This window comes from Nannobrachium achirus (genome assembly GCF_963921795.1).
Source record: "Nannobrachium achirus genome assembly, chromosome: 7".
Lineage (NCBI taxonomy): Eukaryota > Metazoa > Chordata > Actinopteri > Myctophiformes > Myctophidae > Nannobrachium > Nannobrachium achirus.
Genome location: NC_137816.1, coordinates 56,218,329 through 56,242,576, shown reverse-complemented (window position 1 = coordinate 56,242,576; position 24,248 = coordinate 56,218,329). Strand labels below are relative to the sequence as shown.

At 41.9% G+C, this 24,248-nt stretch overlaps 1 protein-coding gene across 1 annotated transcript in view; it reads right to left on the bottom strand.

Annotated features, from left to right (window-relative positions):
• Window positions 1–6,067: 6,067 nt before the first annotated feature.
• Window positions 6,068–24,248, bottom strand: part of LOC308289077 (transcription initiation factor TFIID subunit 4) — a gene marked incomplete at its 3' end in the record, with an annotated part of 184,274 nt that continues 166,093 nt past the window's right edge. The window contains 1 exon segment of the mRNA XM_080730626.1: window positions 6,068–6,244. Within this exon segment, the coding sequence (XP_080586752.1) occupies window positions 6,068–6,244 (177 nt within the window).

Genomic DNA, 24,248 nt, shown 5'->3' with positions numbered 1-24,248 from the left:
TACAAACTAATACTGTACTGTACGTATTCATTTGGGAGTCCTTGATATGAAAAGGTTTGAGAATGTGGCTCTATTATTTAATCACAGGACCTCAGCTCGAACTCTCAATGCCCTTAGAGATGACCCGGTGAAACCTGCTAAATCCTCCTGGCGAACCCAAAGCTTCCTGCAAAGAAAAGAAGGTTGTCTTCATGGGTGAAGCCATGATAAGCACTCTCTACACTCCAATGGGACTAACAAATACTGTAGGCCAATATCAAAGAAAAAAAAAAAAACTAAACCAATATGCTACCAAACCCTAATATTTTACACAGAGTTAAACGGTTTGGTCTTTTTCAAGCAGGCACTGCCGCTTAATTAGCAGCAGGATCCTAAGGGGACTTTGGTAGCAGCGTTCCAAGCTTGGTTTTGTACTTAGCATGTGTTAATGCTAGCAAATGGAAATGAAGTAGGACTCATTCGCTAATTTGATTCTCGTTAAAACTGATAATTCTTTCTTTTTTTTCGTTATCAAAATTCTTTCAAAAAACTCTGTACAATGTTTTAATATTTTAATTAACATAAAAATAAAAATAAATAAAAAGCCTTAGCAAAGACACTGGGGTCTTACCATTGTTAATTCACTGAATTTTTATATCATAATCACTAGCTCTACAGAAGATTAAATAAAGATATGTCAGCATCTGTTCGGTTTAGTAAACAGCTTATTTATTTTCCTTTACAAAATAGGTACAAATACAGAAGTATGTTTTTTTTTGTTTTCTTCACACAAACAAGAAATTTTCCAAGATATGTACAAGTTTACCAAAAATAACGTAGTTCTAATAAACACATGAATTCTTGTAGACAATATTTACAAATCATCCTTACATTTAAACCCCCCGCTGTGTGTACAAGTGTAATATTTGTCCTAACCTTTTGGCTAAAAAGCTGTAGCAGTAGAAAGGGCAGCCTTTGTGTTACCAACAGAACATAAATCATACAAAGCGTTATATATATATTAAAAAAGAAAAAAAAAGAAAAAAAAACATTTGAAATCACTGTACTACATACACCCTGTTGTGCTTCTGTGAAGTGGTACTTTGCGATCAAATTAATTAATTTGCCTGGCATGTAGTAAGAATCAACACCAAATGATATATAGAACGCAAGGAGGAAAATATATTAATAATTAAAAATAAGTGCCTTTGTTTTCTTTTTTACAGCGATTCACACACACTGTTTAATACTTAGGAGGAGACGAGGGAATCTGGTACATTAGCGACATTCTTATAGGGCAACGAAGTCTGACACAATTTACACATCCTACCGATCGCGTAAAATGAGAACTCAAAAATGTTTGACGCGTATGGATATGTAGACTCAACTGTCGGTGAGAAAACGCTAAAGTTACTGCCGCCAAATGATTATTATTCTTTTTTTTCTAGAAACAAACTGTATCAAATATGCTGACTATTGTAAACGATACAGAGGTCGCTCCCCGACAAAATCCGTAGAGAAAAACTTCTGCGACCGAATGAGTGACGTCAGGTCTTCGGTACCCTATAGTTGTCAGGACGTTCATATACACATATACACACACAGTATATATATTTATATATACATACTGAACAGTATACAGTATATGTATATACCTACACATAATAAGTGCCATGAAAAATCCGTAATGCACACTTTGTTTAAAGAGTTTCCTATTTTCTTAAATAAATTACAATAGCTGCATAGAGGCCAAGGTATTGAGTTTACGGAAAACAAAGCCAGAACAAGGATTAAACAAAGAACAAGGATTAAAAAAATATATATAGACACAACTAAGACAAAATACTAAAGGGTTGCGCGCGGGCGTCATGCACCAAAAAAACTGCAGATCTACAAGCTCACCCAGATGTGGTGTTTTGGTGGTGCATGACACGACACAACCACAAATGGATCTGGCATAACACACAAAGGCCATAAAGTCCCATATGATCCGTTTTACCAGAAGTAACTGTAGCATGAAGGCAAATACAGTACAAAAAGAACCCAATTATCAGTTTAGGCTAGAATCACTTTGAACATGGAACATAGTTAACACTCTCACCATCTACAGACTCCCATACTGTAGATGTCATGAGTAAAAATACAAAAAAGCAAAACTAAGACAAAACATTTGAAATCCATACTTTTTCTGTCAATAAGTTATTTTGTCAACCACGTACTCCAGTTTCCCATTTCTTTTCTTGGTGCCATAGTAGTTTCTCAACCAAAAGTGTTTCTCAACCAAAAGAACCAGTGGGTGGCCCTCGAATATGGACATGCATGCTAGCACGGACAATTATGATCATATTATGGACACGCAATATGCCCTCTTATGGACATGCAATATGCCCACTTATGGACATGCCCTATGTCAGAGCAAATCACTGTTGTTAGGCAGTGGTGTACAGTAACTACCGGGTAAGTACATTTACTTAAGTACAATTTTGACATATTTGTACTTTACTTGAGTATTTCCAATTTCCAATACTTTTACTTCTACTCCAAATATTGGACTTTTACTAACTACACTTATTTGAAAACTTTAGTTACAAGTTACTTTGTAGATTTCGATCATTATTGCACTTTTGGTACTTTAAGTGCATTTTGATGGCAATACTTTAGTATATGGAATGACAAACATGTCTGATGACGTCACAGCACAAATCTACATTGTTAGGTTAACGGTTGACATCAAATCGATGTTTAAGCGATGGTTCAGTGTATGTTTCGTCAGACTATTGCTCCTTTTGGGCTTCCTGGCTACCTGTAGCTGTAAACCAAACGGACTGTGTGTAAATTGGTTGAATTGGTTGATTAAATCTAATATTGTAATAAACATATGCTTATTTGTTATTTAATAAGCAATGCATTGCACTAGTACGGGACCATAGTGGATACAGTATATCTCCATTTGGAAAGGTTAAGATACTGTAGGCCTATGTGTTAAGCATGAGGAAGTAGATGAGAAATATACCAACATCCGAAAATACCCCCCAAATGTATTCAACCATACACAACCAATACTGCAGAATTGGCCAAACCTGGTGGAAGTTGTGGTCCATGGTCAGTGGTGGAAAGTAGTAGGCTACATTCACTCAAGTACTGTGCTTTTTTTAGGTATTTTTACTTTAGTAAAATGGAGTGCATCCAATTTTCTACTCCACTACATCTCAAAGATAAATGTTGTATGTTTACTCCACTATATGTATTATTTGAAAAATGAGTAGTTACTATTGTAGATTTTGATTATTATTACAAAACCACTTCCGACCTTGTTGCATCTGGTCGAACTAATATAATAGTATATTTCTGTGTTTTCAATGTATCTCTCTGAATAACTGTATAACAGGCCCATATACTTTTATATATAATTTTATACATTAGAAAACTCAACATTAGAAATGGGACATTCTGCATAATAGACATTCTGCATAATTAGTACTTTTACTTTTGGCACTTCAAGTGCATTTTGATACAAATACTTTTGTACTTTCATTTACTCAAGTGAATTTTGAACACCGAACTTGTACTTGTGACAGAGCGTTTCTACAATAGAGTATTGATACTTTTACTTAAGTACAAACAGAGTTGAGTACTTCTTCCATCACTGACCGCTTATGTTGTAATGAAGCAGTGTTCATTTTGACAGCAAATTCAGATTTAGTCTTAGTCTTCTGAATAACACAGTTTCAGTCCTATTTTAGTCATCGGAAATTGTTTAGTCTACTCCACTTTTTTGGGGGGGAGGCGGGTAAAGCAGCGTCCAATTCATTCCCTATGGAAGTCACATGTTTTGAAGAGGCAAGCTTGCTCTAAGCTTTTCTTAAGGCTGTCCTTAAAGGGGAAGACCACCCATTTTCAATATTGAAATATGTCATTAATATACCTTAGAGGAGTTGTGTGGAAATAGAAAAAAAGTTCCTCCCCTTCTGTGTTGCCTAGAACTGGAGGATTGATTTTGGGGTTTGTATTGTAAAGTACAACTTGATGACATCACACATTGTACTTTACAATACAAACCCCAAAATCAATCCTCCAGTTCTAGGCAACACAGAAAGGGGGGAACTTTTTTTCTATTTCCACACAACTCCTCTAAGGTATATTAATGACACAGTTCAATATTGAAAATGGGTGGTCTTCCCCTTTAAGTCACAGAGCAAGCTTGCCTCTTCAAAACATGTGACTTCCATAGGGAATGAGTTGGACGCTGCTCCCCCCCAGGTAAAGCATAAAGCATGTGCCTTAAATGTGTGTACACGGCCTTAGTCAACAAAATTAACACTTTAATGGTCACATGGTTGTAATGACTCCTCCAGCGGGCTGAGATGGAGTCTCTACCTTGCAAGGTAAAAACAAACATAGATCAATTTGAAAAGGATTACAATTATCAACTTATTTTGACTCGAATTCCATTTTTTACAAAAAGTCAGGTTTCTTAATATATGGTAGACACCCTTTTTTTCTTTCTTACAAAAGCTTACATGTGATTAAAAAAAAACTATACATGCGGTTTAAAATAATTCAAAGGAACTATTTACACTTTTACCCCTGGTTTATACTTGGTTGTACGCAAGTGTCGTGCACCGAAAAAAAGGAAAAGGTAGATATTTTCCATCCCTTTGTGTTATGAGCTTGTATACTGTAGGTCTGCATTTTTTTTCTTTTCTTTTTTTTTTTTCGCTGTTCAACACTGGCGTATGAATATAAACCAAGTCTTGGAATAAGAGAACTGGAAGTTATGTGACGCTGTTGTGGAGAAACAGAACGTTTCAAAGCAAAAGTCTCTTGATCGGTCAGCTTTTTCGGTATTAAATGCATCCGTTGAACGGTGTTCAACAAATAAAGGATACCGTAGGCTGTATCGAGGGAGTGGATATAAAGGTTTCCTCATTTTGAGCTGATGGGGGTCATTCGAGCTTTACCGCCAAGGATGACAACACTAACCTGACTTTGCCAGATGGTGGCAGCAGTGCGTAGCGCCCTACTTAGGGCGGTGCACACTGCTGCCACCACCTGGCGGAGTCAGGTTATGACAACACCTCTCTAACAAACAGATTAAGTACTGGCTCAAGTCCTTTGACGTAAAAAAAAAAAAAAAAAAAATACACCGTTTTCACTCCTGCACGTAAAACTCCCAACGCTACAACACAAAGATAGAACTTGCATGGTTGAATTCCAGTGACCTATATGTACACGTAACCATCGCAAAGCTAAAAACAGAGAAAAGACACGCAACAATTACATTTATTTTTGTGAGTTCTTTTTTTTTCTCTTTTCTTCTTCCCGTCCCTTCTCTCTCTCTCTCACGCTTCTCTTCTTCTTATCAAAAGCTACACAGAAACGTCACCACAGTACACATGGAGACACTGAGTTCATACATTAGACCCGAATAGGCTCGATGCACGGCCACCATATCGGAAAGAAACCGGGCCTCCCCATTTCCTTCACCGGTCAATTATATCAAACTTTTAAAATGTTATTTAAAGTACACCCCATAACGCTGAGAGTGCACAAATGGAGGAATATTGAGCCATAAGGGTCCATTGAGTCCAGTTGGTTCCATTTGTACACTCTCAGAGTTACACACCCATAACGGGGCATTTGGAACCCCCTCAAGGAACCACAAGGCTCCCTGGTCCCCACTGAGACCCACCGGTGTGGCAGAGTGTTTCCAGTGAGCCAACATGCACGGCAATATCAGCACCACTGGTTGCAACACGTCACGAGGCGTCGTGTTGCAAGCTTGTAGATCTGCTATTTTCTAGACGATTTTCTAGTTTGGGTCCCGGGCAAACATCTAATCTCTCTTTTGGGATCTCGACCTGAAAGGTTTGGGCTCTGTTCCATTCTGGTCAAATAAGAGTCTGTTTGACCAGAAGGGAACAGACCCTTCGTTATAGTATCACCGGTGAAGGAATGAAGGACTACTGAGGCCCGGTTTCTTTCAAACATGGCCACCGTTGCACAGAGCTCTTATTGTGAAGGCACACGGCTGGGGGGAGGAGGAGTAGGAGGAGGAGGAGTCAGGTTGCGGCTGCAGGAGGCGGAGCTACTTGAGCAGGGCGCGGTAGAGGAGCAGCGAGCGGGCCGTCTCCCGCTCCTGCTCCATGTAGAAGATGAAGTCCCTGAGGTTGACGCGGGTGATGCGCTGGCGCCCCAGCTGGGCCCGGGCCGAGGTCGACGGGCTGGACGAGCTGGACGGAGAGCCCACCGCGGTGCCTGAACCCTGCAACACACACACACACATAGAGTAGGGCATTCACGAATAGTGATTTTTAGTATTCGAATTATTCGACCTCAAAGTATTCGAATAGTCGAATATTCGACAGGACTGGCCAAACTGTCAAATATTAAGTAAGCAAGAGGCGAACATTGTGAAAATAGCCGATCTACAATGCTCATGATCAAGTGGGGAGCAGGCCTTGGTGCACGTAAGGCCCGCCTCCACTCGACCATGATTGGAGGAAAACAGACAACAGTTTTGGTGGAGAAACTGAAACTGCTTTTTTCTCCTCACAGGAGATAAGGCTGAAGTCCAAATATGGACCAAACACACTATAGTAACTAGTACTATCAGAACATGGACCCATTTTGTTATTATTTATAAGTATTAAAAGGTTTTAACAGAAAAATCCACTCGAGTGAGTCATTGCAGTTTTGTTCTCTCTGTGTTCTACAGTATGGCCTTTTCAGTTGCTATGAAAAAAATAAATAGAAATTGCTTTCGGGTGTCGTGGTCACTCATCGCCACTGCTCCGCCCCCACTGGGGAGAAAGAGAGGAGAGGGGCGGGATTAATGGACTGTGAGACCAAAGACGTGGGGCCAATCGTTTCACTTTTCTGAGCCTAATTATTTAGAAAGCCGGGCAAAGCCCCAGACCACATTCTAAGTCCAGTTTTTGATGGGGTGTATTTGAGGTAAAAAAAAAAAAAGAAAATCTTAGTCTTTTAATCTGAAGAGTCATTCCCACCGGACATGATAAAGATAACGATATGTCGGCGTTCACATCAATTATGGCTGCTTTATCGCTGTGGTGTGGACGCTGCCATCCACTTCAATTGAAAACTATATTTTTTATCGTTATCTTTATCGTCGTCGCAGGCAGTGGGAAAGGGCTTTTAAGTCAACAAAATTAACACTGGAATTAAAACCAAACCAGTGTAAAGTCCGTCAAAGCTGACAAGTAGAACAAGTCAACTTGGCAAACCGCAAAACCAAAGGTAAGTGCATGATGTGCTGGTGAGGTGGGATGCTGTTCACTTCTCACCCTGGGCACCAGGTAACAAAAGGATGATTAATAATCTGACAGATTGTTGGCCCTAATCCCAAACACCAACAGGAAGGTGAATCCCAATTGTATAATCAGAGGGACTGAAGGTCCGCTGTTTGTTCATTTCACTGGCCAAAAGCGTTTGCACATAGAACAGGTATTTGACTTTAGAGATTACGCACACCACAATTATTGAAGGGAGAAACGAGTGCAAAAGAAAAAATAAACATTATGACATCAGCCAATCAAAACAAAGTTTCATAGCTCCCAATGATCACCAATGATCTTGGAGTGTCTTGAAGGGATCTGGCTCCTCTTCTAGCCAAGTGGTTCTCAAAGTGTGGTCCAGGGACTCTCAGGGTTCGGGTTCCAAATCGACCCTTACCATTCTGTAACTCTGACAGTATAGAAATAGAACCAAATAGACCATTTGGTTCCATTTGTATACTGTCAGAGTTAAGGGGGCTCCTTGGAATTCATAAGTCTGAGAACCACTACTGTTCTAGTCCATCCAAAATGTATAGATCACAAGCAAGTAATTAAACGTTTCCAATTCACTACAATGAAGTCACCCCGTCTTGAATCACAAACACATGAGCGCGGTGCCCAAAGTTAGATAGGAATGCTGCTGCCTTTTGAAGCAACTCCACGCCTTCATTTTAAACCAAAAGGAAACTTCACACGGAGTCAGCAACGAGAGAACGAGATAAAAAAAACATTTTACTAATAGCGTCCAGATCTTCAGGTGCAAGTCGAGCAAAGAAAATAATTCTTTTTTATTAGCGCCCGAACCAGCCTGAACACAGGAGAACGGCACCAGTGTGCTCCGACTGCACGGAAATCATCATTTACTTAAGTGTGTTTTATGGCTCTTTATATTGGCATGCGTATGAACGAGATTTTCTCCCTCTAAATAAATAAACAAGAGCCAGGGCTGACATAGATCTGAGCTGACGGCTTATAAGTCTGAAATGAAACCCTTGTTGTTCTGTATTCGATCCAGGAAAAATGAAAAGATAAAAAAGAAAAATGAATGTATACACAGCAGGCTCGATAGAAATCAGGAACGGGGGGGAGAGGCATTTACATTTTGGAAATGAGAAACACCGGGAGATGAAGGAAGCAAAGCTCCGTGCATGCAGGGCAGGCAGCGGCAGTGCCCACACTTGAACCCGGGCAAGGGAGAGAGAGAAGCAAAAAAAAAAAAAAAGGGCAGGCCTGCCGATTTCGCTTCAGGAACACCCTGTCTCACAATTACATTGATTGCAACCGGTCTATAAACACACAAAGTACAGACGGGGTTCTTTAATTGAAAACATACGAGAGTTCGACGGTGTATGAATCTACAGGAACACACAAAGTCCCTCCAGCTTACCCCAGGCCCCAGTGTATATGCTTTGTAATGTACTGTACACATACTCTATGACAGTGCTTCTCAACCTTTCCAGGTCGTGACCCACCAAAAATTATCCTATTTGAACTGGGGACCCCCCACCCTGACAAGCACTTGGAATGTAGGAGTTGAGGCATTCAATTTGGGTTTGACTCGGTTCCACGGTTAAATATTGTGAAAATGTCAGATTGGCTATATTGTTGCCTCTTTCTCATATTGTTTGACAAAATCACGTGGCAAATATTTAAGCAGGCCTTGATGGCGTCGTAAATGCCTGATTTTACACTTGGTTGCATGCTGAAAATAGCCGATCTACAAGCTCACAAATGCATTGCAGTTGATGCTTTTCAGAGCGCATTAACCAAACATAAGATGACATGTCTTTCAGTTCTACTGGATCTCATCTCCACTAGTCCCTCCCTAACATTTTAGTCTAGTTTGTATTTGCTGACAAAGTTGTCAATATATTCAGTCTTTAGTTTTAGTCATCATACTGGTAGCTTATAGTTTTTAGCCAACCACTCCATCTCCTGACTCTCTCCTGTCCATTGATGTTGACATCCGTGACGTGCGTGCGTCCCCCCCATTATCTGCACCCTCGGGGGGAGCGGGCACCCAGTGCTCTCTCTCCTCCACTGTGAGGGGGGCGAGCGAGTGCAACTCTGCCTAATCAGGCCAATCTTGTCTGACCACATGTGAGAGATGGACCCTGCCCGCTGCCGTGCCAATTACTGCCAATCACATCGCTCGCTTCCGGCGCGGGCGCGGGCATCAGAGCCAATAGCAGACTTCACCCATCAAAGCCGGCCATTTCACCTGGGTAAAGATGGCGCGGTTATCTTTGGCCCTCTCTTTGGTTGGCTTGTTGGTTGGTTGTTGAGGTGGTTGCAGTGACTGGAGCTGTGTTGAACAGTGGTTCTCAACCTAATTATTTTGGGGGGGGGGGGGGGGGGGGGGGGTCCTAGGATGATTAGCTTAATGTGTAACATTGTTTTCTCACTCCACAGTAAACAAACCAACATAAAGTTTAAGTGTATGGAGGGTATCTACACATTTCTAAAGTGACAATTCAAGGAGTTTTTAATACCTCTAAAATGACAAATTTAACATTGGCCAAATTTACAAATATAAGAGGCAGAACGCGATGCGTTGTGAGCATGTAGATCTGCAATTTTCACAATAGAACAGTGTTATATAAAAAGTAATGTCTCAACTCTTAGTGCTCGTCAGGGTGGGGGGGGGGGGTCCCCGGTTAAAATGTGATTATTTTGGGGGTCGCGGCCTGAAAAGGTTGAGAACCACTGGTGTTGAGGACATGGGGGTGCAGCTCTACCCAGAATGCCCGGTTCCCACAGGGGGCACAGGGGGGCAGCGCTGGCTGGGTAAGTGATCCAAACACAGGGAGAAAGGTCAGGCTTCTGCCAGCGAGCCAAGCTGACTTCACTTAATCCTCCTCTCTCTCTCTCTCTCTGTCTCTCTCTCTCACTCTCTCTGCATGTCTCTCTCTCTCTCGTATGCCCTCTCTCTCTACGTATGGCATGCATGCCAGCAAAGCCAAACACCAGCCTGTTGTTGTCTGTGTCTATGGAGACCAGGGCTCCCTCCCTGCCGCCACCACACGCCCAGAGCCATGTTGTGGGTGGGGGCGGGGCAGAGTAAACAAACCAAAAAAAAAACACCAAACAAAGCAGACGGCGAGAGAGTCTGTTAACAAAACCCCCCCAAAAAAAGAAAAGGGAAAAGGGAATGCGAGACGTCGACGACCGACCACGCACTCCCCGTCGACAGCAATTACATAATTACATGGTAATTGTGTCTGAAATTAAATGAAAAGAGGGAGGGGGGGGAGACAAGAGTCTCCATTAAGGCCGTGGCCGAAAAAAGAGAGACAGAGAAAGGAGGGGGAGAGAGAGAGAGAGAGAGAGAGAGAGGGAGAGAGAGAGAGAGAGGGAGAGAGAGAGAGAGAGAGAGAGAGAGAGAGAGGGCAAAAATGAAAGTCTCAAAATTGGCTTTGTCGAGAGAAAGATCCATGAGGCAAAAAACAGCATCTGTCATTTTGTCTTTGATGGCTGCTGGGGGGCATTATGTCACATGACATATCCATCGTACGAGAGAGCGCGCGGGGATACACTTCCATACATCTCTCTTCAGACATTTGACTTGTTCAGAGAGAGAGAGAGAGAGAGAGAGAGAGAGAGAGAGAGAGAGAGAGAGAGAGAAGAGAGATGGATAGAACCTGAGGAGGAGAAGGGGGGTGAGGAGAGGAGAGCCGGTGGAGAGTGACAGGGAGGGCTGACGGGAGGAGATGAATAGGTGGTGAGAGGAGACCATGTTAGCGCTGAGCACTGTCGCAGTGTCAGTCTCGGCGACACAGGCCACCACACTATAGGCATTGGCCGAGTTTCCCAAAGCGATTTTAGCCCATCGTAGCTCATGCATGGTCGTAGAGACCAAGCCCCGACCGTCATGTTCCCCTGTTTACATGGGTTCGGGCAGAGCGACTTATTTAGCCCCCTACAACTACACCAACATTTAGATTTCACAAACAGAGTGCTTAATAAAGTCTCACACCTGTCTAAATATGGTACAGCATTCTATAATTACCCATATCCTCTGTGTTCTTTAATAAGAAGCCTTTTTATCCGATCGCTGTCTGTTTATCTCAATGGGGTTGGTGCGCATGGGGAACGCCAGGAAATACATGGGAAAACAGAAAGCGATCGGATAAAAAGGCTTCTTATTAAAGAACACGGAGGATGTGGGTAATTATAGAGAGTGAGAGTGAGACTTTATTAAGCACTTTGTGAAATCTGAATGTTGGTGTAGTTGTACAGTGGGGGGCTAAATAAGTCGCTCTGCCCGAACCCATGAAAACACGGGAACATGATGGTTGGGGCTTGGTCTCTACGACCATGAGTGAGCTATGATGGGCTAAAATCGCTTTGGGAAACGCGGCCAAAGTCTATATGTACTGTATACACACTTATGTGTTTGATATATCTGCTGTTAAGAGAAGATGAGTCTACACCTGCACAAAGACACTGCGATTCTGTGAATCTGCTGCAAATCTCTGGAGTTTTTTTTATATTGTATTGTGTCTGGGTAGCTCAGTTGGTAGAGCTCTCGCCCTGAGACTACAAGGTCATGGGTATGATCCCGGGCACCGCCAACATTGTCTAGCACGTTGTACGGTGGACAGACTCCTGCATAATACCGGCCGATACCAACAATAAGCCACTCCCGACCTACTTTAATTGCCATAGAACTTAGCCTAGACAATCTTGCAGACTTATGCAAAAGGCCAAAATGTAATTTAGATAGCATGACATGGCCAAAATATAATTTAGATAGCATGACATGTAAACAGATGCCAGGTTCATTGTTTGCCTGTTATCCTTTAGTGTGTATAGTTTCAATGTATAGATTATACATCGTGTTATATTAGACTGATGATAGGTTCTTAGTTTACCTATGATCCTAGATTACTATTATTACATATTACTATTTTTCGGGCTTTTATGCCTTTATTTGATAGGACAGTAGACTGACAGGAAATGGGGGGAGAGATGGGGAGTGACATGCGGCAAAAGTTGTCCGGATCGGGAATCAAACCGGCGCCGCCGCCAGGCATCAATGCCTATGTGGTATGCGCCTGGACCAGTAGGCCAGCGGGTGCCCCTTGATTACCATTTGCATTACCTTGTGTTTTCTTTGCTTACTGTGAATCGCTCTGGATTAAGAGCATCTGCTAAATTCCTAAATTGTAAATTGTAATTGAAGTGTCTCTACTTGCATAAGAGGGGCATATTCTATGGACTGTAATGTATTTGGCATACGGTCCATGGTGTGTCTGTATGAATGAACACTAACCATGGTAACCCTCTCAGTGTTCTGATTGTACTGTTGACACTGTAACCATATCTGTGAGTTTCCTGCGATGACGTAACGCATGTCTGATTGCGAAGCATTTGCTTGCGAATGCCTCAGCTTTAGGGTGGGATCCTGTAATGACAACTGTGAGTACAGGCTATTATAAGGCCATACAATGTTCCCATACCGCAATGTCACTGCCGGGCAGAAACCTCGTATCTCCAGGTTTCAAATTTGTAATTTTTTTTTCGCTTCATCATACAAGGCCGTCCCACAAAAGTAGTGAAAACAGCTGATCTACAAGCACACAACGCCTCGCACAGCGAGGCGTTGTGTGCTTGTAGATCGGCTGTTTTCACTAGTTTGAATCATTTTTAAAACGATAAATACAAAACAAACGGTTTTGGACATACAAGGTTTCCACCCGACAACGACGGTATGCTTGCTCTGGGTGGGATACTGTTTTTTCCCACCGGTACCACCCAGTGGTGGGAAGTACATTTACTCAAGTACAGTACACTTTTGAGGAGTATTTCCAATTTCCAATATTTTTACTTCTACTCCACTACATCTCAGAGGCAAATGTTGTATTTCTACTCCACTGCAATAATTTGAAATCTTTAGTTACAAGTTACTTTGTATATTTTGGTTATTATCATTACAAAACATACATTAACAACTTTCAGCCCTATACTGTATATACTTTGCATAGGCTATTTGAGAACTTCTCCCACCACATGTTTGTCCTGCATAGTACACCTAGCTATTTACAGTGTATACTATCTATTATACTTTTTTGTTCATCATTGATGTTTTTTTTATGTTTTGTTCCTATGTTTTGTTCCTACCTCAAAGAACTCTCTTAATCTTTAACTGCTGAGCTGCCTCTAGTGCCTGCATTTGCCTGAAAAGGTCTATTCTATTTTATTTTTACTCTATTCTATTCTATTCTCTAAGGACAATTAGCCTTATTCACCTGGCGGCCATGTTTGAAATTTGCATTGAAACCGGGTGGCAACTGGGGTGGCATTGCATTAACTTTAATGGCAAGATGGCCGCCATGTGAATATGGTCAATAGAGAAGCTTTCTCTATACTCTTATTAGAGAAAAGAATAGAATAAAGCCCGTATCAGAGTCGGGTCCGCGGTGGAGTGCCGTGTAGTCTTTTTGAGCGTTAACGTTGTAGTTTTATGACTCAAAAAGACTACACGGCACTACACCGCGGTGGATAGCCTTCCACCGCGGACCCGACTCTGGTACGGGCTTAAGAAGAGGAAGAAACGAGCAATTTTGTTTCTTCCTCTATTCTCCACCCTTATGAAACTTTCTTTGTTTTTAAGTGCAACATGTTGGGAACTTACTTTACACCTGTAAACGTGTGATGTGACAATAACGTTTAAGTTGTTATGGAGGCTATAAGCTGCAATACATGATATGAAGCCCATTCTGTCTGCTGTGAACTACGTATGCATTCCATTCAGCCATTCACACAACAGCAGCCATGCAGGGCACCAACCTGCTCACCAGGAGCTGTTATGGGTTCAGCAGCAATAGAATTGCTCAAGGGCACTTTGACAAGATGCCAAGGGGAGGAGCAAAAGACTCTCATCCCACCACTCTACCATCTGCCATCGCTGCCCTGTGTGGTTCATGTTACACATATCGTTGTTGTCGGGTGGAAACCCTGTATGTCCAAAACCGTTCGTTTTGTATTTATCATTTTAATTAAAAATGATTTAAACCAGTGAAAATAGCTGATCTACAAGCACACAACGCCTCGCATCGCGAGGCGTTGTGTGCGTGTAGATTTGCTATTTTCACTAGTTTTGTGTGAAGCAGGGCTTTACTTACAAATTGTACAAATTTGAAACTTGGAGATACAAGGTTTCTGACCGACAGTGACGATATTGTTGCAACCGTCAGGTCGCAAGTTACTATGAAAGGCTCCACCGGCTGTTTGTCAGTCAATCAGTCAGTCTGTCCGTCAAGTCACACTTTTGCCCCTACTCTTATCTCCGGCACCGTTGCCCCTATCCATGCCAAACTTGCACACACACTCCTTGGCTGCCAAACCACAACCTCCGCCCCTGTTTTCTCACATGCCCCTCTTCCAGCGCCACCATGAGGTTGCTTTTTGCAGACAACATTAATGGACACTGCTCCTACAGATGTTGCCTACAATGCAACTTACAGGCCAATTTGTGTATACATGGAGTATGATAGGTTCATGTTACAAATATTGTACATGTAGTATGATAGAACAAAAAACACTAAAACAAACTAGACAATAATTGTGCTCCTTGGAAAACAGGTCTCAGCCAGGCTGGTTTGCCTACTGAAAACAAACAACCACAACGGCACCAACACAGAGCACCTGTCTACAATTTGCAACTGGACCTAGACAAGGCTTCTATAGCTTGCCAAAATAAATGATGTATGTCTTTATATGTCTTGATGAATTGAATACACAGGACCACAATGGAAACAAGCCCTCGGGGCATTTTGTGTTATCCTTTTAGCATTATTGTATAACTGTACCTCTGTACCTTGTGCGAACTGTTACAAGTATTCAATCAATAATTTTCATTTGGAAAACCAACAGAACTGATTTTAAAGACCAAGAACTGAAATGAAAAAGCTAAATTAATGCCAGACTTGTAGACCTGGGGTGTGCAAATCAGTGACCAAATTGTACTCTGTGATAAATTAGGATTATATGGGAGTCTGGGACTAGGAATAATGATGCATGATGTAAAACGTAATGTAAATTCTGGTGCAACCCGTAATATTAAGAAGAAGAAAAAAAAACTGTGCAACAGATGAACGAGAATCAATCTTGACACCAAACTAGGCCAATTCAGCCATTCAAACGTGGTCAGCTCTAAAAACACCAGGGTCCAACAGGTGTTTTAAATCTACCTGATGACCGTCTGACTCCACCCATCAGGGAGGTGTAACAGTTGTTAGACGCGGCTGCTGGCAAAAACAGAGCCAACAGCTTCAAGACGAGGTGACAAAGGCACTTCACACACACACTGAAGTGCAAGGGGAGATTGCAACAAATAAAAAATGTACTCAACGGCCCACCTACACACTTTCAACACTCCACATTAGCCAAGAGGCAACACACATTTTTACTAAAGAGAATATTGGCAGGGTAAGATAACATACTCTACTATTATTCCACATTTTTATTATACCACCAGAGAACAGAAACCCAGCTGCTTTAGTCAACTGAAGTTTCCTTTTTTTTTTCTCCCTTTTTTTTGAAACAATCTACATTATTGTATTTAAGGGCTGCTTCTTCTGTGTGCAGCGCGCTTAGACGATAACGAGAGAATGTTTCCAAAAGGGGGGAAGGGCAGGCAGGGGCGTCACAAGGGGGGGGAAATTGGGAGTGAGTTACTAGGGCCCAAGGTGGAGGGGCCTTAATTATGTTATGCTTTAACTATTGAAAAATAGCAGATATACAAGCTCACAGTGCAGCACCGAGTGCCGCGCTGCGGGCTTGTAGATCTGCTATTTTTGAAAAGTCCTGAAAATGTGTGCAAATCTTAGAATATATGTATTTTCTAAGCGAACATTTGTAACTCAAATGTTGCTTCTGGGTGAGTCCCTGGCACTAAATATTTTGAGATGGGGGTCCGTGGCCAAATACATATCATTTTGGGGATCCTTCAAATGAAAATATTTGAGCACCACTGACATAGAAACTTAGGTTTCACGGCACGCTGCGAGCTTGTATATCTGATATTTTTCAATAGTTAAAGCACAAAATGTGAGTGAATCCTTGTACCCAGGGCCCAGAATTTGGTGTGACACCCCTGAGGGCAGGGGGACTAGAGTTTGCATGTTTGCAGCCGCCCATTTCGATAATCAACAACGTTACCCCTCCACCTTCAGAGGGCCGAAATTAATCCCCGTTTCGCTAAATTTATTTTTGATTAATAATGTATGTCTCCCCCCTCTTCCCGTGTCTCGGACAGCTTTCTGAGTCCTCCGTCTCTAATTGTGCGATGGTGGCAGCTGTAGCGACGCTTCCAGCTGTCCTGAGGAATTTACATTCCGAGCCTTGCCTTTATTGTTCGAAGGGTCCCTTCTCTTTTTTTTTCCCCATCTTGCTGATCAGCGGCTTTCTGAACCCTCTGAGTGGCACCGGGGCCTTGATTCCGGGGATCCAATATTGGATTTGGCCCAGGTCACACCTCAGGGCAAGCGGGTTAATGGCCCACTTTGCCAGGCACACACACACACACACACACACACACACACACACACACACACACACACACACACACACACACACACACACACACACGCACACACACACACACACACACACACACACACACAAGGAGCTGCCTGCTTGGCCCGGCATGCAGGCTGCAGCTCTGTCCTGCTGCATCAGCACTATACCACCACACTCCTCAAGTTAGAGAGAGAGAGAGAGGCAGGGGCTGGATGTGAGAGAGAGAGAACACGTTATTCCAATCAGTTCCTCTCGCCTCCATCAGGGGCCCCGGCTGGCCAGAGGACTAACGCAGAGGAGAGAACATAACCCCATCGCCCATAGCGTCCCAGATGAAAATCTGATTTTTTTATAATAAAAATCTACAAAGTAACAAGTAACTAAAAATGTCAAACAATTGTAGTGGAAAGTAAAATATTTGTCTCTGAGATGTAGTGGAGTAGAAGTAAGAGTACGGAAAATTGGAAATACTCCAGTAAAGTAAGAAAATACCTCAAAATTGTATTTAAGTACAGCACACAGGGAGATAGAGAGAGAGAGAGAGAGAGAGAGAGAGAGAGAGAGAGAGAGAGGAGAGAGAAGAGACAGACATGTATGCAAATAGATGCTCACGCATGCAAACATTGTCTAACATGCTAGGTTCTTGTAGCATTGTGTGTGTGTGTGTGTGTGTGTGTGTGTGTGTCTGCGTGCGTGCGTGCGTGCGTGCGTGCGTTTTGGGGGATAATTCCTCAGCTTGTGTGGAAGAGTAAAAGGCTAGCTCTTTGTTGATTGAAAGACGTTCAAGTTGTTGACGATGCAATGTTGCCGTCTTGTTGTCATGACTTTGATGCAGAAAAATCCCTTTAAAAATCTTTGACGTTCACACCTCAGGGGCAATGAGAAGGCCGATGAAGAGAGACTGTTGACTAGCAAAACAAAGAGGTGAAGACACTGGCATAACCAGGTTGAAGGCCTTTTCAACGCTAAAGCCATGTTTTGGGGAATGAACACATATCGAGGCCACCAGCCAAAATGCTTAAAGGGGTATTCCACCACTTTTCAACCTATGTTCATATAATTGGTCCTCACTCAAAAATAGCTTTTCTTTTTTTTTTTTTTTCAGAGGAGGGCTGTGGGCAGGTCAGAAACCCATAGTCTTGTGACATCATCGATTGCCAATCCAGCTTATAGAAACTGCAGGCTTTCTATTCCTGAAAAGTTGCAATTTTAAAGTGGAAGCCATTGTTCTCGCGATAATAAAAATCTAAATATTTTTTTCAAAAATATTGATTACATTTTTTGGGGGGAAAATGATGAAGTCACAAGACGATGGATTCTGAACTTCCCACAGCTTTCCTAGGAGACTTGGACCGAGTAGAAAAAAATTGTGACATTTTATCATGAACATTACTGAGGACCTATTATATGAAGACAGGTTGAAAAGTGGTGAACTACTCCTTTAAGAATCCTTTTACTGGCTTGGTTGGTAAAAAATCTGCCTGTTTTATCAGCCACGGTGGCAGGTAGCCAAGCATGGTTGGAGGGTACAATTCTATTAAAGAAAATGAAGTCGGCTGGTAAAAATCAGTGAATGTTACGTGACAGCGGAATATTAACCAGCGTGAACCCTATAGCATCGCTATCGTGGGGCGAACATTTTGATTTTGGTAAGGCGGATCTACGGGTTTGAGCTGGTAGACATGGTAGACAAGATTTAGTGTAGAGAGCAGTGGTTCCCAACTTTTTGGCGCTCGAGACCCAAAAGAGAAATGTGATGTCCCCCCAGGACCAAAGCTAGTGAAAATAACAGATCTGCAACGCTTTGTGAGCTTGCAGATCCGTGATTTTCACTACTTTTTAAAGAGGTGGTGCCATAGTTTTGTACTTTTTCAGTTTTATATGTGTCTGAGTTAATATTACTCCAGGTCTGGTTATCTGCAAATATGTCTTCCCTATGTTTTTTTTGTTCCTGAAATATGAAAGCATCTGAGTCAAAAGGCCCAATTGAAAGACACCACTTTAATGACATCATAAAATCATCCTCTCCCCCTTTTGGGTAACACTGTGGGTGTGGCTAACTTTAGCCACACCCACCTGAAAGGTATACACATGAACAGGTGGGTGTGGCCACATAAAACACATATTATTCTGTACACTCTTTTGAAAAACAAAAAAAAACAATCTTCCTCAAAGTATAATACCTGATGATCATGTTGTAAGGGGTAAAGTATAACCTGATGATCATGTTGTAAGGGGTAAAGTTTAATACCTGATGATCATGTTGTAAGGGGTAAAGTATAATACCTGATGATCATGTGGTAAGAGGTAAAGTATAATACCTGATGATCATGTTGTAAGGGGTAAAGTATAATACCTGATGATCATGTTGTAAGGGGTAAAGTATAATACCTGATGATCATGTTGTAAGGGGTAAAGTATAATACCTGATGATCATGTTGTAAGGGGTAAAGTTTAATACCTGATGATCATGTTGTAAGGGGTAAAGTATAATACCTGATGATCATGTTGTAAGGGGTAAAGTATAATACCTGAGGATCATGTTGTAAGGGGTAAAGTATAATACCTGATGATCATGTTGTAAGGGGTAAAGTATAATACCTGATGATCATGTTGTAAGGGGTAAAGTGTAATAGCTGATGATCATGTTGTAAGGGGTAAAGTATAATACCTGATGATCATGTTGTAAGGGGTAAAGTATAATACCTGATGATCATGTTGTAAGGGGTAAATGAAGATCATGTTGTAAGGGGTAAAGTATAATACCTGACGATCATGTTGTAAAGGGTTAAAGTGAGTATAATACCTGACGATCATGTTGTAAGGGGTAAAGTATAATACCTGACGATCATGTTGTAAGGGGTAAAGTATAATACCTGATGATCATGTTGTAAGGGGTAAAGTATAATACCTGAGGATCATGTTGTAAGGGGTAAAGTATAATACCTGATGATCATGTTGTAAGGGGTAAAGTATAATACCTGATGATCATGTTGTAAGGGGTAAAGTGTAATAGCTGATGATCATGTTGTAAGGGGTAAAGTATAATACCTGATGATCATGTTGTAAGGGGTAAAGTATAATACCTGATGATCATGTTGTAAGGGGTAAATGAAGATCATGTTGTAAGGGGTAAATGATGATCATGTTGTAAGGGGTAAAGTATAATACCTGACGATCATGTTGTAAAGGGTTAAAGTGAGTATAATACCTGACGATCATGTTGTAAGGGGTAAAGTATAATACCTGACGATCATGTTGTAAGGGGTAAAGTATAATACCTGATGATCATGTTGTAAGGGGTAAAGTATAATACCTGAGGATCATGTTGTAAGGGGTAAAGTATAATACCTGATGATCATGTTGTAAGGGGTAAAGTATAATACCTGATGATCATGTTGTAAGGGGTAAAGTGTAATAGCTGATGATCATGTTGTAAGGGGTAAAGTATAATACCTGATGATCATGTTGTAAGGGGTAAATGAAGATCATGTTGTAAGGGGTAAATGATGATCATGTTGTAAGGGGTAAAGTATAATACCTGACGATCATGTTGTAAGGGGTAAAGTATAATACCTGACGATCATGTTGTAAGGGGTAAAGTATAATACCTGACGATCATGTTGTAAGGGGTAAAGTATAATACCTGATGATCATGTTGTAAGGGGTAAATGAAGATCATGTTGTAAGGGGTAAATGATGATCATGTTGTAAGGGGTAAAGTATAATACCTGACGATCATGTTGTAAGGGGTAAATGAAGATCATGTTGTAAGGGGTAAATGATGATCATGTTGTAAGGGGTAAAGTATAATACCTGATGATCATGTTGTAAGGGGTAAAGTATAATACCTGATGATCATGTTGTAAGGGGTAAATGAAGATCATGTTGTAAGGGGTAAATGATGATCATGTTGTAAGGGGTAAAGTATAATACCTGACGATCATGTTGTAAGGGGTAAAGTATAATACCTGACGATCATGTTGTAAGGGGTAAAGTATAATACCTGATGATCATGTTGTAAGGGTTAAAGTGAGTATAATACCTGACGATCATGTTGTAAGGGGTAAATGAAGATCATGTTGTAAGGGGTAAATGATGATCATGTTGTAAGGGGTAAAGTATAATACCTGACGATCATGTTGTAAGGGGTAAATGAAGATCATGTTGTAAGGGGTAAATGATGATCATGTTGTAAGGGGTAAAGTATAATACCTGATGATCATGTTGTAAGGGGTAAAGTATAATACCTGATGATCATGTTGTAAGGGGTAAATGAAGATCATGTTGTAAGGGGTAAATGATGATCATGTTGTAAGGGGTAAAGTATAATACCTGATGATCATGTTGTAAGGGGTAAATGAAGATCATGTTGTAAGGGGTAAATGATGATCATGTTGTAAGGGGTAAAGTATAATACCTGATGATCATGTTGTAAGGGGTAAAGTATAATACCTGATGATCATGTTGTAAGGGGTAAAGTATAATACCTGATGATCATGTTGTAAGGGGTAAAGTATAATACCTGATGATCATGTTGTAAGGGTTAAAGTGAGTATAATACCTGATGATCATGTTGTAAGGGTTAAAGTGAGTATAATACCTGATGATCATGTTGTAAGGGGTAAATGATGATCATGTTGTAAGGGGTAAATGATGATCATGTTGTAAGGGGTAAATGATGATCATGTTGTAAGGGGTAAATGATGATCATGTTGTAAGGGGTAAATGATGATCATGTTGTAAGGGGTAAAGTGAGTTGCAAGCTCTTTCTTTCTGCTTCATGATTTGACTGCTTTTGGCAATCTGGCTCAGCACCAAGGACGGAGGCTGTGCGTTATTTCTGTCTTTGAATGTTTACCAAACAAGTTTGGACTCCAAGGTCAACTAACAACAGTATATATAGCTAGGGTTTAAATCTAGTTTTATTTTTATTCATCCCTAGTTGGATCTATTATTGCTTTTTGCCATTGCTGTTTTATGCCAATGTTTTTTAAAATCCTGTAGCACTTTGTGATTTGTGAAAATGTAAAGTGCTTTACAATTAAAATGCATTATCGTCATAATCAATATCATTATTAGATGTCAGTACATGGTTGGTAGTTGAAGTTATTTGAAAAAAATAAAAATTATATAATATATATATATATATATATATATATATATATATATATATATATATATTCACAGGTTCAGAGACGCACAAGGAGGGGAGACAGTGGTCTTGGCCTGTTCTGGTCAAAGTACTGTAGTTATAATGCATCTAAACATCTGTAAAGACTGGTCAAAGTACTGTCCCTATAGTGTAATAATACTAGGCCTAGGACTTATTTTTATTTTTATTAAAACACATGAGGCTTTTTAAAATCTAAATTTCACATCCACTGGGCCAACGAGCAAAGTGGTCTGATCGGCTTCTTCTCCCATTGCGTGCACTGAAACTCATCCAGTGAGAAAGGTTCTGTGGTGCAAAAACAAACAAAACGTTTTTCTGTAATTAAGTAATCAAAATTAATCAGTTAAAGTCTTCGCCCTAATCTATACACTTGTAGAGACTGGTCAATTTAGTGTACTGTAGCTACAGTATAGTAACACATCTGTAAAGACTTCCATCATACAGTAAGTGGCTGACTGATGGAATGACAAACTACCTGGCTCACTGACTGGCCAGTTGACTGATTAGCCTGCTTGCCTGCCCGCATGCCTTTCTGAAGGACTGACTTACTAACTCACTGAGTGACTGTCTGTCTGTCTGTCTGTCTGTCTGTCTGTCTGTCTGTCTGTCTGTCTGTCTGACTGACTCACTGAATGCCAGCCTTCCTTTTTTATATATATATTTTTTCCCACGATTTTGTAACCCATTTTCACCCAGTGCAAATTGCCTATGACAATCCTGGGCTCTGCTCTCCCCCTGCCGCGCCTGGGGAGACAACGGACTGACCTCATGCGTCCTTCTATGCATGAGGAGTCCACGTTGCTTCTTTTCACCTGACAAGGGGGATTTCCCCGGTTTGGACGTAGCGTGTGGAAGGAACACGTTATTCCAACCAGTTCCTTTCCGCTCCATCAGGCGCCCCGGCTGGCCAGGGGGAGGAATTATAGAGACCAGGATTACTGCATGTTTTTGTGAGGGTATCTACCCTAGGAGACACGGGGAGAACATGGAAACTCCACCAGCCCTTTCGCCAAACCCACCTAGGGTGTTGGCGCTGATGACGCAGAGGAGGGAACACACCCCCAGCGCCCACAGCGTCCCCCAGCGGGAATTGAACCCAGGACCTTCTAGCTGTGAGGGGACAGCACTAACCACTGCGCCACCGTGGCCCAATGCCTGCCTTTCTGACTGACTGACTGACTGACTCACTGACTGACTGACTGACTGACTGACTGACTGACTGACAGCATTTCTGACTGAGTGCCTGCCTGCCTTTCTGACTGACTGACTGACTGACTGACTGACTCACTGACTGACTGACTCACTGACTGACTGACTGACTCACTGACTGACTGACTCACTGACTGACTGACTGACTGACTGACAGCATTTCTGACTGAGTGCCTGCCTGCCTTTCTGACTGACTGACTGACTGACTCACTGACTGACTGACTCACTGACTGACTGACTGACAGCATTTCTGACTGAGTGCCTGCCTGCCTTTCTGACTGACTGACTGACTGACTCACTGACTGACTGACTCACTGACTGACTGACTGACAGCATTTCTGACTGAGTGCCTGCCTGCGTTTCTGACTTACTGACTGACTGACCGAATTCTTGCCTGCCTGCCTTGGCTGCAACCTGATTGACCGGAGCTCGTCTTTATATGTGCCAGGAACTCAAAGCTTTCCCACATGTTCTCCTCTCTCCACGCTGCATTTCAGCCGGGGAACGCAGAGTGAGTCCGCGTCGTCCCTCTTTTTCCACAGTGTTTACAGTGAGGAGCCCAGCCATGGGAGTGCAGTCCCACTCGCTTCTCCACGCTCGGCCTGCAACGCCTCTCCTATATGGCCGCCATTAATCAGCAACAGAAAGCCTCTCTCTCTCTCTCTCTCTCTCTCTCTCTCTCTCTCTCTCTCTCTCTCTGTCCTTCTCCATCTCTCTCTCTCTCTCTCTCTCTCTCTCTCTCTCTCTCTCTCTCTCTGTCCTTCTCCATCTCTCTCTCTCTCTCTCTCTCTCTCTCTCTCCCTCCCTCTCTCTCTCTCCTTTTCCCTCGCTCCTCCATACGCCCACAGACATGCTGGATGAGGCCATTTTGAAAGAGTTAACAGATGTCGGGGCTGATTCGCCCCCCGGGCTCCTCTGACATCGCCCGATGTGATGTATTTGATGTGGAGTTTATTCAGCTCTAATAAACGTATAAAGAATTAGAATAATAATTCACAGATGTACGCAACGCAGGATTATAATGCCGCGGAGCCGGCGTCTTTGAAGCAGGACGAGTCGGC